The sequence below is a fragment of the Benincasa hispida genome, unplaced genomic scaffold (genome assembly GCF_009727055.1).
Source record: "Benincasa hispida cultivar B227 unplaced genomic scaffold, ASM972705v1 Contig285, whole genome shotgun sequence".
NCBI lineage: Eukaryota > Viridiplantae > Streptophyta > Magnoliopsida > Cucurbitales > Cucurbitaceae > Benincasa > Benincasa hispida.
The window spans coordinates 588,984-603,700 of NW_024064780.1; the positions used below are offsets into that span (position 1 = coordinate 588,984).

The 14,717-nt window shown below is 29.6% G+C and overlaps 1 protein-coding gene across 1 annotated transcript; it reads left to right on the forward strand.

Moving 5' to 3' along the window:
* Positions 1 to 11,402: 11,402 nt before the first annotated feature.
* Positions 11,403 to 14,604, forward strand: LOC120069205 (probable leucine-rich repeat receptor-like protein kinase At5g63930). The gene is made up of 4 exons (XM_039020889.1): positions 11,403 to 12,329; positions 12,433 to 12,693; positions 12,777 to 13,661; positions 13,794 to 14,604. The coding sequence occupies exons 1-4, from the start codon at positions 11,852 to 11,854 to the stop codon at positions 14,261 to 14,263; spliced, it is 2,094 nt and encodes a 697-aa protein (XP_038876817.1). The 5' UTR covers positions 11,403 to 11,851; the 3' UTR covers positions 14,264 to 14,604.
* Positions 14,605 to 14,717: the final 113 nt, after the last annotated feature.

The following is a 14,717-nucleotide window of genomic DNA, read 5'->3' on the forward strand; positions in this document are numbered from 1 at the left end:
TGAATATTCTTACAAATTAAATTTCTAAAATTAACTACATATAGTGAAATATATATAATATGTAGTATCGTAATAAAGAAAAGTCAATGTCATAAACGATCTGATTGAACTTTCCATGATTTTTTTCTTTTATCACAAATTAATGTTTTTTCCTCAAATCATTTTGAAATCATATTCTCATTCTCTCTCAATGTAATTTGAAAAGAGAAATAATATATATATATATATAATAAAAAGGAAAAATATTGATAAAGTGAAGAAGGAAAATGATGGGCATAAATTTTTCTTTGGTGCCATCAACACAATTCAAACAAGGAAAAAGAATGGAAAGCCATAAAACAATAAATTTACTTTTCAAGTGGACCATTATAAAAATGAGCAAATTTGATTCAAATAAAGTGTTTTCTAATAATTTTCAAATGCATTTCAATGTCTATATCCTATAGTTGGGTTGGCAACATTACATTAATAACTAATCCTTTATTCTATATATCTGTCACATTTATATACGTTGATTATAAATTTAATTGCTTCTTAAATAATTTTAAAGATATGTTCAATCTGAAACACTTCATATAATAATCATTTAAACTTGGTTTCTATACAATATAATATTTAAAAGTATAGGCCGAATCAACTTAGTTCTCACATAAATTAAACTCTTTTTTATAATTCCAACATTAATTATTCTACTTGGAAAAAAAAAACATTGAATCAAACTACTTTACTCATCCAAACACAAATTAATCTCTTTTATATATATATATATATATATAAAACTTTAAAATCTACTACCATGTTCAACTACATATATACACACGCATTAAAATTAAAATAAAAGTTGAAATGCAATTTTTTTGAACATTCCAATTTTACCCCTTGAATGAGGGTTTCATTTGAAAGAGGTTTCTTAAAAAGACTTTGCCGCCAGAGAGTTTGTTGTAAAGTAACTTTTCCTTAGCTTTGTGTTTTTTCTTTAACTTTCCACTAAATTAAACAAAGAGAATCCAAAGTTTCATAGATGCTCCTACTTTTGTCCTTTTAACTGATTTTTAATCATTTCAATACTTCAAATTCAAAAAAATATTAAAGATAAAATATTTGAACCAAAAGGAATATCTCTTTTTAAAACTTATTAAAAGCTATCTATTCTTTAAATGAAAAAGGAGAAATTTGTGGTGTGTGTATATATATATATAATATTTGATACATCTTGAGCTATATTCGTCTTTGTACATTCCACTTAAGTGTCCAATCACAAGTTGTTGTTGAGAATGCAACCAAAGTTCCACATGTATTAGATAAGGGATGATCATGGATATATAAGTGAGAATAACTAAATCAATTGATATAAAGCATTTTGGGGCGAAACAAAAAACAAAGCCATGAGGACTTGTACCCAAAATGGACATTATTATACCATTGTGGAGATAGTTGAGGGGTCGTTGTTCCTAACAGGTAGTATCAGAGCATTAGGTTCATAGTTTTAGAAAAGAATTCTTGAAACGAATAGCAATTTGTGAATAGTTTGGGTTGTTCACTATTCACTGATTTGCTAGGAGTGAAACAGATGTGTCAAGCTTAATGAGTTAAATAAAGTTTGATGCGGGAAAATTTGATGGCTGAATCAACTTCGACTTGTGGCAGGTGCAAGTCAAGGATGTATTGATACAATATGGGTTACATAAGTGCTAGTTAAGCAGTGATGGTGGTTTAATGCAGTTCATGGGTGATTCTAGTAAAGGTGTCAAGGAGAGAGTTTTCAAGCAAAAGATAGGCTGTTGGGAATCGACAGTTTGGGCACATGAAAAATAGAAAAAGTTCGTCAAAGAGCTCTGGATTGAATGCTAACACTGTCTTTCTCATCAGGGAAGACAATGATTTTCTCTAAAGAAAAAATTACCCATCCTTCTAGTACGTTCGGCTTACCATGATAGAGGATGTGGTGTTAGCAGTTCCATAAGTTTACATACATACATTAACTTGGAGGGTATGCAAGTTGTGTGGTGGAAGTTACATCAATGGTTGAAGAACTTCCAAGTGAGTCAAGTAGGTGAAAGTTGCATCATAAATTTTAACAAAGTTTATCGACAATTTTCTAGTGGTCTATTCTTTATGGTGAAGTGAGTTACAATTCTATGAGATGAGAATTATGATTGTTGGTAAAGACAATGGACGTTGCAGAAGCCGTAGATTCTTCAAATATTTTGCCAAGGTGAAATTTGTTGAGTTTTGACAAAATATTAGAAGTGAAGTTGTCCCACATTGAAAAAGTTCAAAGAAATCATGAGCTCTAAACACTATAAAAGAAATCTATGCCTTTGGTTTCAAATTGTCCTAGTTAGAAACACTTTAAACTCAAGTGTGCTAATTATAATTAAATTCCCTTTTGTATTCTCTAGCTTAAGAGTGAGATTAAAGGGTGTGAGTAGTATAGCTCTTATAATTGGGGTTGGAGAGCGAATTATTTTTTCTCCAAAATTAAGAGTTTTCCATGCAAATTCTTGGATTTCCTAGTTTTATTGTTTTTTTTTTTTTTAAAAAAAAATTCTCTATTATTATTATTATTTTACTTATTCATGCAGTAAAGTTGAAGATTTTTCTCAACAAGTGGTATCAGAACCATGGTGCACACCCATTTAGAAAGATATCAAACTACTAAATCCAAGTCATTGGATTTGTTCGTACCATTTTGTCATCGATCACTACTGGGTCGTTTGGTAAGTCAACCCAAAAAAAGCATCGAGAAAGATAATGATCAACAGTCTCATTTATGTTATACCCTGCATCGTGTTTGGACCTGGTTTGATTCAGCTGGTAACTCTTTCTTCGAGCATTATACAGAAAACCTAGAAATCCTTTCTCTAGGGTAGAACACCTATCTGATGTTGATAGGCATCGAGTTAAGCTTTTCTTCTTTGAGTTATCTATCATTTTCTTTAGGGTGGATCATGATCATCTTTGAACACATTTTTCATCAGTTCAATCTTACTAGTAGCTATCTGATTCATAAAGATGTATGGAGCTTTAAGTAGTCATGGTCTGATCCGTGGTTGAACTTCGTTGGATAGGCGACGTGCTTTGATGAAGAGGAGTTAACCAAGATAAAAGTGAGACGAATGGATGACTATTTGAGGGGAGACTCAATGGTTCTTTGTTCGAGAGGAGAATTGTTGGAAATGCGATCAAAGTCCTATATTGGTTAGATAAAATGATGATCATGGGTACATAAGTGAGGATAACTATCTCCATTGGTATAAGATTTTTTCGAATGAAACCATAAGCAAAGTCATGAGGGTTTATGCTCAAAGTGGACAATATCATACCATTGTAGCACGTGCAGAAATTTAGTCCCTTAATTTTGAAATTTGTGTCATTTGGTTTCAAAGCTTTCAAAATTACAAATTTAGGCCAATACGCTTATTTTCTAAAAACAAAAAATAAAAAATGATTATTAAACGAGATATTAACTTTTGAATTTTTAATTTTAAAATTTAAGAATCTACTAGACACAAAATTGAAAGTTTAAGGTTCTATTTGACATATATTCAAATCTATATCAATTAATTTTTAAAAAATTTAAATTTGTCAGAAACTTATTAGACACAAATTGAAAGTTTAACAATCTATTGACACAAAATTGAACGTTTAAAGACCTACTAAACACTTTTGAAAGTTCAACAACTAAGTAAGTATACAAAAACTTCAAAGTTCAGAGACAAAATTTCCAATTTAACCTTAGTAATTTTAATAATATCGTCGAAGTAAGTGTCTATAATGTAGATATGTGAATCTACCTAAATATTCCAACCATTTATACTTTAGATCACTATGTTTTTTTTAAAAAAATTTATGTTAATAACAACCAAAGGGAGTCTTATTTTAATGAATTAGAGCACATAAAACCATCTCCCTTTTTTCTGTTTAGAAAAAATATAGTAGACTAACTTACTTATATTTATAATAGTTAATGAAAGAGTCTAATGCAAAAAAATGCATGTTGGGTCTTTGAACCAATTCAATTTTTTTTTATAATAATAAATTTGATCTGTTTTATCGAAAAGGTTTACGGTTCGAGTCATGTAAAGAAATAGAAAAATTAATATTGTTTAAATTTTGCTCATATGTAGTTTTATTTACCAAGACACAACGAGTGTGTAATGACTTTATAATATGCTAAATTTTTTTAGTTAAGAGTTAAGACCACTTATCTTTTAAATGCAATACAATTAGACACATGAAAGTACATCCAATTAAGAAGTTAGTAGAAAATTCCACTAGTTGTTACATATCATCCTAGGTCCAGGATTTAGATCTAGTGGCCCTAATACTTACTTGCGATCTTACTATGGTCCTTTTAACATGCTTCTTAGAAAAATTTCTAGAAGGTCACCGATCAAAAAATTGTCCTTAGTTAAGCATGCTTGACTTTGAAGTTCCTATGATTGAGCCACTAAAAAAGAAAGATGCATCTTGTTGGTATAGATAGTAATTTTCAATTTTTTTTAAGCCTTTATTAACTATACTTTCATCAATCTCTCTCATTCAGAGGTTGTTAGGGTTGATGCCTTAATCTCATGGGTCTTATAGTTTGTAATTGTAATGTACAAATAAATTTATTTATTTGGTAAAATATGCAATATTTTATTCGACATTTAATAGCATTAACTCACAAAACTAATAAACTAACATCTAAGGTTATCTTTTGTAAAACTAATAAACTAACATCTAAGGTTATCTTTTATAGCTTAAACATGTATGTAGAGACATACATGTGGACTTACATTTCACCAGGATAACCATAGGTGACATGACCTGAATCCTAAGTGAGTTGTGAACTCTTGCCTATAAAGGTGGTCATTTGATTTGTATGGGTGAGAGTGGCCAAATTTCCGACTCAATAAACCTACTATTTGGGGGATTTTCGTCTGACAGGGGAGCTGGGAACACAACTACACAAGACAGAATTCACTCATTCCCTAATATTGGGATAAGTAGAAAAATTACTTGGCTGATTCTGGGACTTGAACAATGTGACGCCACACCCTCTCTTAGTTCGAGAGGAGTTTGGTCATAGTTGGATTATGACTTATTATTCATTAGAGGGATCACTACGTAGACAAAATGGTAATTTTGACCTAGTTGTACTTACGAGCAATTTGTGAAGAGTCATCACTTTGTTGATTGGTAATATCCAATAAATATAGAAATATATTTGTAGTGTGAAGAGTGTAATTGTCGAGCAGTTAATGGATGTTGAGTAATTTAATTAAAGGACTTTAATTAATCATTCAAATACCATAGAAGCTTCAATCTACAGGTCCATAAGGTCCTCTTTGTAGCTCAACTGGGAATATTGAGAATTAATTTTAGATTAATTTGAATTGTTCAAATTAATTATATGTGATATAATTAAATTAAAATTAAAATTAATTGCATGTTATATAATTAATACATTATAATATAGAGTTTATTTTGAGAGGAATTAAATATTTGAATATGAATCAAATACTATTTATATGGATTGGATTCATGAAATTAAATTTAGTATAAATGTGATTTATATTAAATGTCGTATATTATTGAGCAAATAAAAAGTATAGGTTATATTGTATTTGATAAAATATAAAAACTATAGGTTATGTGTTATATATGATATCATATATATATGTACATATATAAGTTAGTTATTATATATATAATTATTATTTAAATTAAATTAATTTTAAAATTTAAAATTAAAAGGAGGGAAATAACTTCCCTCTCCTTAATTATCTCAAGACGTATGGAGAAGGGGTAGGTTTTGATGAATTATTCGTCTTCTTCCTCTTAAGTGAGAAAAAAGGTTTTCTGTAAGATTTATAGAAATTCATCCGAGAAACTTTTCCTCTCAATTTCTTCTCTCCCATTTCCAGAAGAAGCAGAGCCCGCACCTCCTGCCAATTCTCTGCCCAAAAGAGAATACGGAAGACTTCACTTGGTGGTGTAAGGCTTCACTTGGTGGTGTAAGGCTTCACTTGGTGGTGTATTCATTGGGTGTTAGTAGTCGGGTTGTTCGTGACAGATCGAGGAGGGATTTCGCGAAGAATCGGTTCTTCAAGAGTATGTAATTCCTAACATTAATTCTTTCTTTTTGCGTGTTGTAAAATTAGTCTGTGAATTGCATAATATTTCCTTTGTATTTTTAATTATATGAAAATTGGGAATTAGAAACGATTCCCGCTTCTACAATGGACCTCACGATTCCTTCAGAGGTGATATTGGTTCATTCATATCCCCTCCTAAATTCAGGGTATTACATGTTGTACAGATAATTATTTTTCTTTTTATTTTATAGGTCAGTTTTATGTCTATTTCATCAAATTAAAATGTAAAATGTAGTGCATTTGCAACTCACTCAAAAAGCAATTTTTGACGTTAGTTCAACATTTTGTCAATGAACTTTTAGGATTTTGTTACATTAAAGATTTAGCTGGAAAAAGAAATATATTATAAAGGGTGGATATTAAAATTTGCTTAAGAAATATTAAGAAATCGATTAGAAAATATATCAAAATATCATAGGGACTAAATTATATATTTAACCAAATTTTAAATCTTCTATACTTTGATCCTTAAAACTTTGTCAAAAAGTCATTTTCCCCGACCATTTATTTTCAATAAATCATTTAACAAAACTTCGATATAAAATTGTATTGATCATTGGACTATAAGTATATATCAAGACAAATATTTAAAGTTATATATATTATGTCTTTTTTAATCGATAATGATAGGTGATTTAAGATTTAACTATAAACTTTTGAAATAGTAATCAATAAATTATGTTCGAATTGCCCTACATAACAGGTTAAGTTGATTATATTTTGCTGAAAAATTAATAAATTTTCTTTATAGGTATCTGGAGCCCTAACTCAAAAAAAGATGCCTAAATACTAGCAACAAAAAATATATTATGCAATTACAGGAAGTCATTTACCAAATAAGTTACAAACTTTACTCCTCTCGAAAGTAAATAGCTCTAATTTGGAATTAAATCGAAAGTCAAGTAATATGAATTGAAGTGAATGACGCTAGTAAATAATAAACTCAAATTTTGTTTCAAAATTTGAAGATTAATCAAACATATAGTACTATCAATTGAATTATTATACCAGGGCTCAAATATCAATTTTAATTAATTTTGAAATAAAAAATGTAATAAATATAAAAGTCAAATTTCAACCAATCAACAATTGAGACTAACTAATGAAGCTGGAAACCAAACAAAGGTCATTGATTTTCTAAATGGTACATAGAAATGTCAACACCATGTGGAAGAAAGCCCATACTATATTCTAACAAATTAAATGTTAGGTTTCTATTCAAAATTTAAAAATAAATAAATAAATATTCTTTTAAATAATAATAATAAATAATAAATGTTAGGTCCCCTTGTTGACCTAAAGACTATCCCAAGAATGTCAGCTGCCTAGAAGACTGCTGTCATTTTATACTTTTTATTTTCTTTAAATTTTAGCATCTTTCATAATTGTTTAGGGTTATTTTTATTTCTTAGAAAACTACCACTTTAGTCTTCAAATTTTTAATATTGAGTTCTTTTGTTTCTAAAATTTTCAAAAGTTTTTTTCTTCTTTAAATAGCTGCATTTTGTCTTTGAATTTTTCAAAATATATTTTTTAACCTTCAATTTTTAATAATAGATCTAAAAGGTTCTTGAAGTAATTTTTATTATTATTTTAAATAATTATATAACTTTTTTAATTAGAAAAATAATTTTAGAGAGAATATATAATTTTTTTGATTTAAAATAAAAAATTGCTATAAGGATGTTTTAAACTTATCTTAAAAACTCATGAACTAAAAATGTACATTTAAAAATTTAAGGACCAAATGTACAAATTTTTAAAAATTTAAATACACAAATTCTTAAAATTTTAAGGACTAAGAAGATACAATTTCGAAAATTCATGGACAAAAAATAAAAAAAAACTTCCCCATATTTTTATCTTTATATAGAATAGCTTGTTTTTATGTCGAATTTACAATTTTAATATTTGATTGCTTTAAAATACTTTAAATTTTTATATTTTTCAAATGGTATTATTTTATCTTACATTTTTTTTAATTTAATTTAATTTATTTATAACGATTCGCATTAATTTTGATTATTAAATACTAAATGATTACTAAATGTTAACCTCCTATTTAATATGAACAAGTTTTTTATGACTTAGAATCCCAGTCTTCTTTTGAAATTTTACATGTAATACATTAATTTATTATTATTAAGTAAATGGAATATAAATAATGAAATTTAGAAAACAAAAGGTTTTAATTTTATTTTATATAATTATAAATTGTTATTTTAATTTTATTTTTAATTTGCTTGTTTGAAAAGTTAATTTGAAAACATCCCACCAGTTCCTTTTTTTTTCAAGAATTAGAAATGAGTCCATTCGAAATTAATGAATTGAATAGGCTTTTTTTTTTTTTGAAAAATTGAGAAAATTTATCTTCAAAAGAGCCTTGTGATATATGACGTTTCCAAGTTTCTAACATATAACGACATTTAAGAAATTCATATTCATATGTTTTGTCCCAACAAAAAAGAAAAAAAAAAAACTCATGAGTACTTTTTTAAATTGATTTAATTTTTATTTTGTTTAAATTTCCATCAAGTTTAAAATTTTATTTTTATTATAGTTTAGTTCTTAAATTTTCAAACATTCAATTTATAATATTTAAATTTTTACCACTAAACTATTTAACACAAATTTGAAATACCATTTCTTCGTTCTTTTACTTCAAGTTCGATAGTTTCAATGGTTCAAATTTAGATTTTGTATTTCCAAAAAATCTCAACTTTAGTTCATTATTATATTTTTAAAATTTATGAAAGGAATATCGATACAAATGTTAACTCTTTTTTTTTTTTTTTTTAAAGAAAAAAACAACAAATATTAACCTAAACTAAATTTGAAATGTATGACTATGAGAGTATTGACTAAATTTGGACAATTGAGAGTATATGGACTAAAATGTAATAAAACCTAAAATACATACATTAAAATTATATTTTAACCTATACTTTTATCTTTTCCTTTCTGATCCAAGTGAGTATAACTTAACGGTATTTGACTAAGGCCTTTGATGCTAGAAGTTGGAGGTTCGATTTTCCATCCACATAGTTATTGTACTTAAAAAAAGTAGGTATAGCTTGACATTAATTAATATATCTAATTCTTACTTATTAAATCCAAGGTTCAAATCTCCATAATCTTACTTGTCGTAATTTTTTTTTAAAAAAATCCCTTTCGATTGGTTTATCTAACAAATAAAAAAATAAGATGCAGTAAGTTAGTTCTTGAATTGTTTCAAGAAAAAAAAAGTTAGATTTCTTTTTAAATGGGCTTGAGTTTTTGCTAAATGAACAATGAAAAATTTAATGGTGAAAATTTAAATAATTATTAGAAACAAAAATATTTGAAATTTGATTTAAATTAAAATGAAAAGATATAACATTTTTTTTTAATGCAATAGAAGTATGAAATTTGTACCACAAACCTTTTAGGTTGTGTTTAGTGCACAGAACTGAATTGAGTTGATAATTATTATAGAAAACGAGTAATTGAAAGAGTTGACGCGAATAACGATGTAAAAAATGTGAGTTAACTCAATTAACAAACTAATAAATCTATTTAATTATTGGTAAACCAAACACTAAATGAATTTTTTTACCCGCCCATGATCCGACCTAACCCAACTTAAGGGATGAAACGTCCCCTAGTAACTAAGACATTTGTATATCACTTGCGTGATGTTTGATTTTGGCAAATATAGAATTTTAGGGACACATTTGAATCAAACTTTCTTTTATATATATATATATATATATATAATGTTAGAAGATTTTTTTCCCTTTTTAAAAGGATCTCTAAAAAGTTAGGCAATAGTTGAACTTTCTATGATGGAAATGATGGGCTGTGAAATGAAGCAGTTGGATGGATGGATATTTAATACCATTACTTTAATTTTTTTTTTAAAAAATGTTTAATATTGTCACATTGATAATTTGTGGATAAATTGACACCAAACTACATTAATAAAACAGGGAGTAAATGACATTGGAATCTATTTCTCAATTTAAATTCTAACAATATTTATTGAATAATGTTAAAGAAATATTAACTGAATAACTTTTATTTTTTTATTTTTATTAACTTTTAACCTTTACAATGTATTTTTTAAGATTACTCAATTTTCTTTTAGTATTTTGGTCTAGTAAATACTCAAATTTTAAGTTCAAAAACTAAAATTAATATCTTAAGGATTTAAAACTCAATATAATTATTTTTTTCAACATTAAATGACAAATAAAAATTTTAACATCTTAAAATTATTTATACATCGAACTTTGACATTATATGCTTGAGTAGTTGAATTACTTATATTCTTTTTAGACCCTTATACTCGATTTCTATCACGAATTTATGAAGAAAAACAATTAAATTATAATTTTAGTCTCTAAATTTTTAAATACATACCCGTAATTAAACTTTTAAGAGTATCCAATGATCTCATAAACTTTAATTTTAAGTTTAATAAGTCTTCACATTTTTAAAACAGTCTAATGGATCCTTAAATTTGATATTTTGTACCATCATCTTTTCTTGTTCAACATATTTCATTCAAAGACTTGACATAAAATTAAAAGTTTAGGATTTTATTATATATAAAATTCAATAGATTAATTAAATTTTAATTTTTTTTTTACTATATTAATGAAAATTGCGATAATATGTTAAATACCCTTAAACTTAGAAGTGTTTTAAACGATCCAATAACCCGAACAATCAAGACTACTCAATCTAAATTGTAAGAGTTGGATTGGAATTTTATATGTTTTTTTGAGGTTGGATTGAGTTCGTGTTACACTTTTAAAAATTCGGTTGACTCAACCCAATCCGAATTTTCAATATATATATATATTTTGATGTTTGTATTAAGTTTGTAATAAATATCTTTGATTTTGATATTTAACATTTGAGTTTATGAAATTTTAATTATCAATATGTTTTGTATACAAATTTAAATTTTTTAAGTTAATAAAAAATGAAATAACAAAAGAAAAAAAAAATAACCCGACGATCCAACCAAACCTGAATTTTAAGAAATGGGTTGGATTGGGTTGAAAACCTGATTCGATCATTCGAGTAGTCAACCCGACCAATCCAAATTTTCATGTTGATTAAAAAAAATATCGAATCCATGTAAACCCCTACTTAAATTTAATAATTTAGCCAAAAGAAAATGAAAAAAAAAAGTAATAGTCAATAATATTTATTACATCATAAATGACTAGCCTTGAAGTCACGACATCAAATAGTTGCAAATAACACTTGCCAAAATTGAAAGACACCCGACGAGCACTTCAACCTCAAAAGGCACAAAAATTGAAACACCCAATTGCTGCCACGTCAAAGCGTAAAATTGCAATCGACGGCTTAAATTGCATTAAAAGATCACAGCCATCGCATCCCCGGTAACGTTAACTTCTCTTTTTCCTTTCAAATCTAAACTCGAATCCAAATGTGAATTCGTCAGCAACTCCCACGACTAAACGCCCACAATGTCAAATTACCGAATTACCCCTCTTTTTTGAATTCCCTTTTTACAGCACTCTGTTCTTCTCTCTTTTTCTTCTCATTCCTTCCTTCTTCCGATCCATTTTCAGAGTTCAGAAAATGAAACCCAATTGAAAAATAAGAAGAAATTCAAAGTGGGAACTCAGAGAATCTGAGAAACAGAACGAAGCTCAGAAAAATCTAAATGGGCTCTTCATAGAACGATGAAACAGGGAGTGTTGAATCGCAATCAATTTCCAAGAAGAACAATCATGGGGTTCGCTAATTCCGCCATTTTTATATTGTTTGTAATTTCATTTTCATTTCCACAGCTTGTTTATGGAAATTCCGAAGTGAAAGCGCTGATGGAGCTGAAGGCGTCTTTAGACCCAGAAAACAGAGTGTTAAGGTCTTGGACAATCGACGGCGACCCTTGCGGCGGAAAGTTCGTCGGCGTGGCCTGCAACGAACACCGGAAGGTGGCCAACATATCGTTGCAGGGACGTGGACTCTCCGGCAAGGTTTCGCCGGCGGTGGCAGAACTGAAATGCCTGTCGGGACTGTACTTGCATTACAACAATTTATCTGGAGAAATTCCTAGAGAGATTTCTAGATTGAATGAACTTGCTGATCTTTATCTTGATGTTAATAGCCTCACCGGTGATATTCCTGATGAGATCGGAAATATTTCAAGTCTTCAAGGTTTGTTCTGTTCTTGATTTTGAATTCAAAACTTGCAACTTTAGAAACAGAGAACCAAATTCAAAACCAGAGAATTGAAAAGAAAAGTTTGTGTTGTGTGCAGTGTTACAGGTTTGTTGCAATCAATTGAGTGGGAAAATACCAACTCAGATAGGATCTTTGAAGAAGCTAACAGTTCTTGCTTTACAACACAATAGATTAAGTGGTGAAATCCCCACATCACTAGGAAGTTTAGAAATGCTTAAAAGGCTTTATTTGAGCTTCAACAACTTAACTGGGACAATACCTTTCAAAATATCAACAATTCCTCAGTTGGAAGTTGTTGATGTCAAAAACAATTCCCTCTTTGGTCATGTCCCTTCTGGTAATAATCCCTCTCTCTTTCTCTGTTTTCTTCTTTTTGATGGGTTTTCTTTGTTTAATCCGTTTGTTTGAATGGAAATGAAGGTTTGAGGAAGCTGAATGAAGGGTTTCAAGGAGAGAACAATCCAGGTTTGTGTGGAGTTGGGTTTACTACAGTGAGGAATTGTACTGTTTTTGACAATCAAAATATGAAAGGAGATGTGTTTCAGCCATTTCTATCAGAACCTAATATCACAGGCACAGCTCAAAAGAACATCCCTGAATCTGCTGACTTTTACAATGCTAATTGTAATCAACTTCATTGCTCAAAATCCACAAGAGTTCCAAAAATTGCTGTTGTTTCTGCTGTTCTTATTGTCTCTGTGATTCTGATGGTGTCTTTGTTTCTCACTGTGTTTTGGTACCGTCGTCGTAAACAGAAGATTGGCAACTCGTCTGTTTCGTGTGATGATCGGCTTAGTACGGATCAGGCTCGGGAATTCTACTCAAAGAGTGCTTCGCCGCTTGTGTGTCTTGAGTATTCCCATGGATGGGATTCATTAGCTGATGGGATCAAAGGATTGGGATTGTCTCAGTATCTCAGCAAGTTCATTTATAATATTGAAGAGGTTGAATCTGCAACTCAGTACTTCTCTGAGGCTAACTTGCTTGGTAGAAGCAGTTTTTCAATGGTTTACAAAGGAGTTTTGAAGGATGGTTCTTCTGTAGCCATTAGGAGCATTAATATGACTAGTTGCAAGTCTGAAGAAGCCGAGTTTCTTCGAGGGTTGAACTTGCTAAGCTCTTTACGACATGAAAACCTCATTAGTTTGAGAGGCTTCTGTTGTTCCAGGGGCCGAGGTGAGTTCTTCCTCGTATACGACTTTGCTTCGAGAGGAAGCTTGTCTCGGTATTTAGACGTCGAAGACGGTAGCAGCCTTGTTCTTGACTGGTCTAAGAGAGTTTCTATCATCAATAGCATTGCAAAAGGTTTGCTTCTCTACACAGCCTGTCTATTGACCCTGGCATTATTAGATTGTAAAAACCTGAGCAGTATCTATGCTAACCACCGACGATCCTTTCGTTATTCATTCTAAGACTGGTTTCTTGTTTTCTAAACAGGCATTGCATATTTACATCGTGAAGAAGCAAACAAACCAGCCATGGTTCACAAGAACATATCGATTGAGAAGATTCTCATTGACCATCAGTTCAATGCATTGATCTCGGACTCCGGCCTCTCCAGACTTCTTGCAGATGACATTATCTTTTCGTCTCTTAAAACCAGTGCAGCCATGGGATATCTTGCACCTGAATACATTACGATCGGTCGTTTCACAGAGAAGAGCGACATATATGCATTTGGAGTCATCATATTTCAAATTCTTTCAGGGACACGGAGACTTACAAACTCTCTTCTGCTGGAAGCGGAAGTATGCAAATTCGAAGATTTTATTGACAAAAATCTGAAAGGAAACTTCTCAGAATCCCAAGCTACAAAGCTAGCAAATCTTGCTCTATCATGTACCAATGAGCTCCCCATCAATAGGCCAACCATTGAAGATTTGATAGAGGAGCTTACCAAAATTTAGTTACCTTCAGCTTTAGGAGCAGCACATTCTGGGTAGTTGAGAGTCGATGCTTGTTTGAGAATACACCGACAGGATGCTTGTTTGAGAATACACCGACAGAAGAGAACGATGTTCAATGAAGCTTCCATTGTTGGAAGCTTCAAGAAAGGCAGGAACTGAAAGTTGAGTCTCCTGCAAATTGAGATGCACATTAATGAGGAAGAAGGGCATGTAAATTTGGGAAAAATCTGTCTCTATGGTTCAAGATGTATAATAACATGACTTCGCAATGACCCTGCAATTTAGAACTTCACTTTGTATTCCTATAAAAATTGTACTAAATCTTACTTTTAGTTCCTGAATTTCATTTTTCAAAGTATAAATTTAGTCATTAAATTATACAAAATAATATAATATAATTCTTGTTATTTTTCCATAACTGATTCAACCTGCGTAATGAAGGTTTAAAAGGATT

Coding starts and splice junctions, on each gene's coding strand:
- LOC120069205 (XM_039020889.1), top strand. CDS start 11,852: ATGAAACAGGGAGTGTTGAATCGCAATCAATTTCCAAGAAGAACAATC. Junction 12,330..12,432: donor AAATATTTCAAGTCTTCAAG/GTTTGTTCTGTT, acceptor TGTTGTGTGCAG/TGTTACAGGTTTGTTGCAAT. Junction 13,662..13,793: donor CATCAATAGCATTGCAAAAG/GTTTGCTTCTCT, acceptor TTTTCTAAACAG/GCATTGCATATTTACATCGT.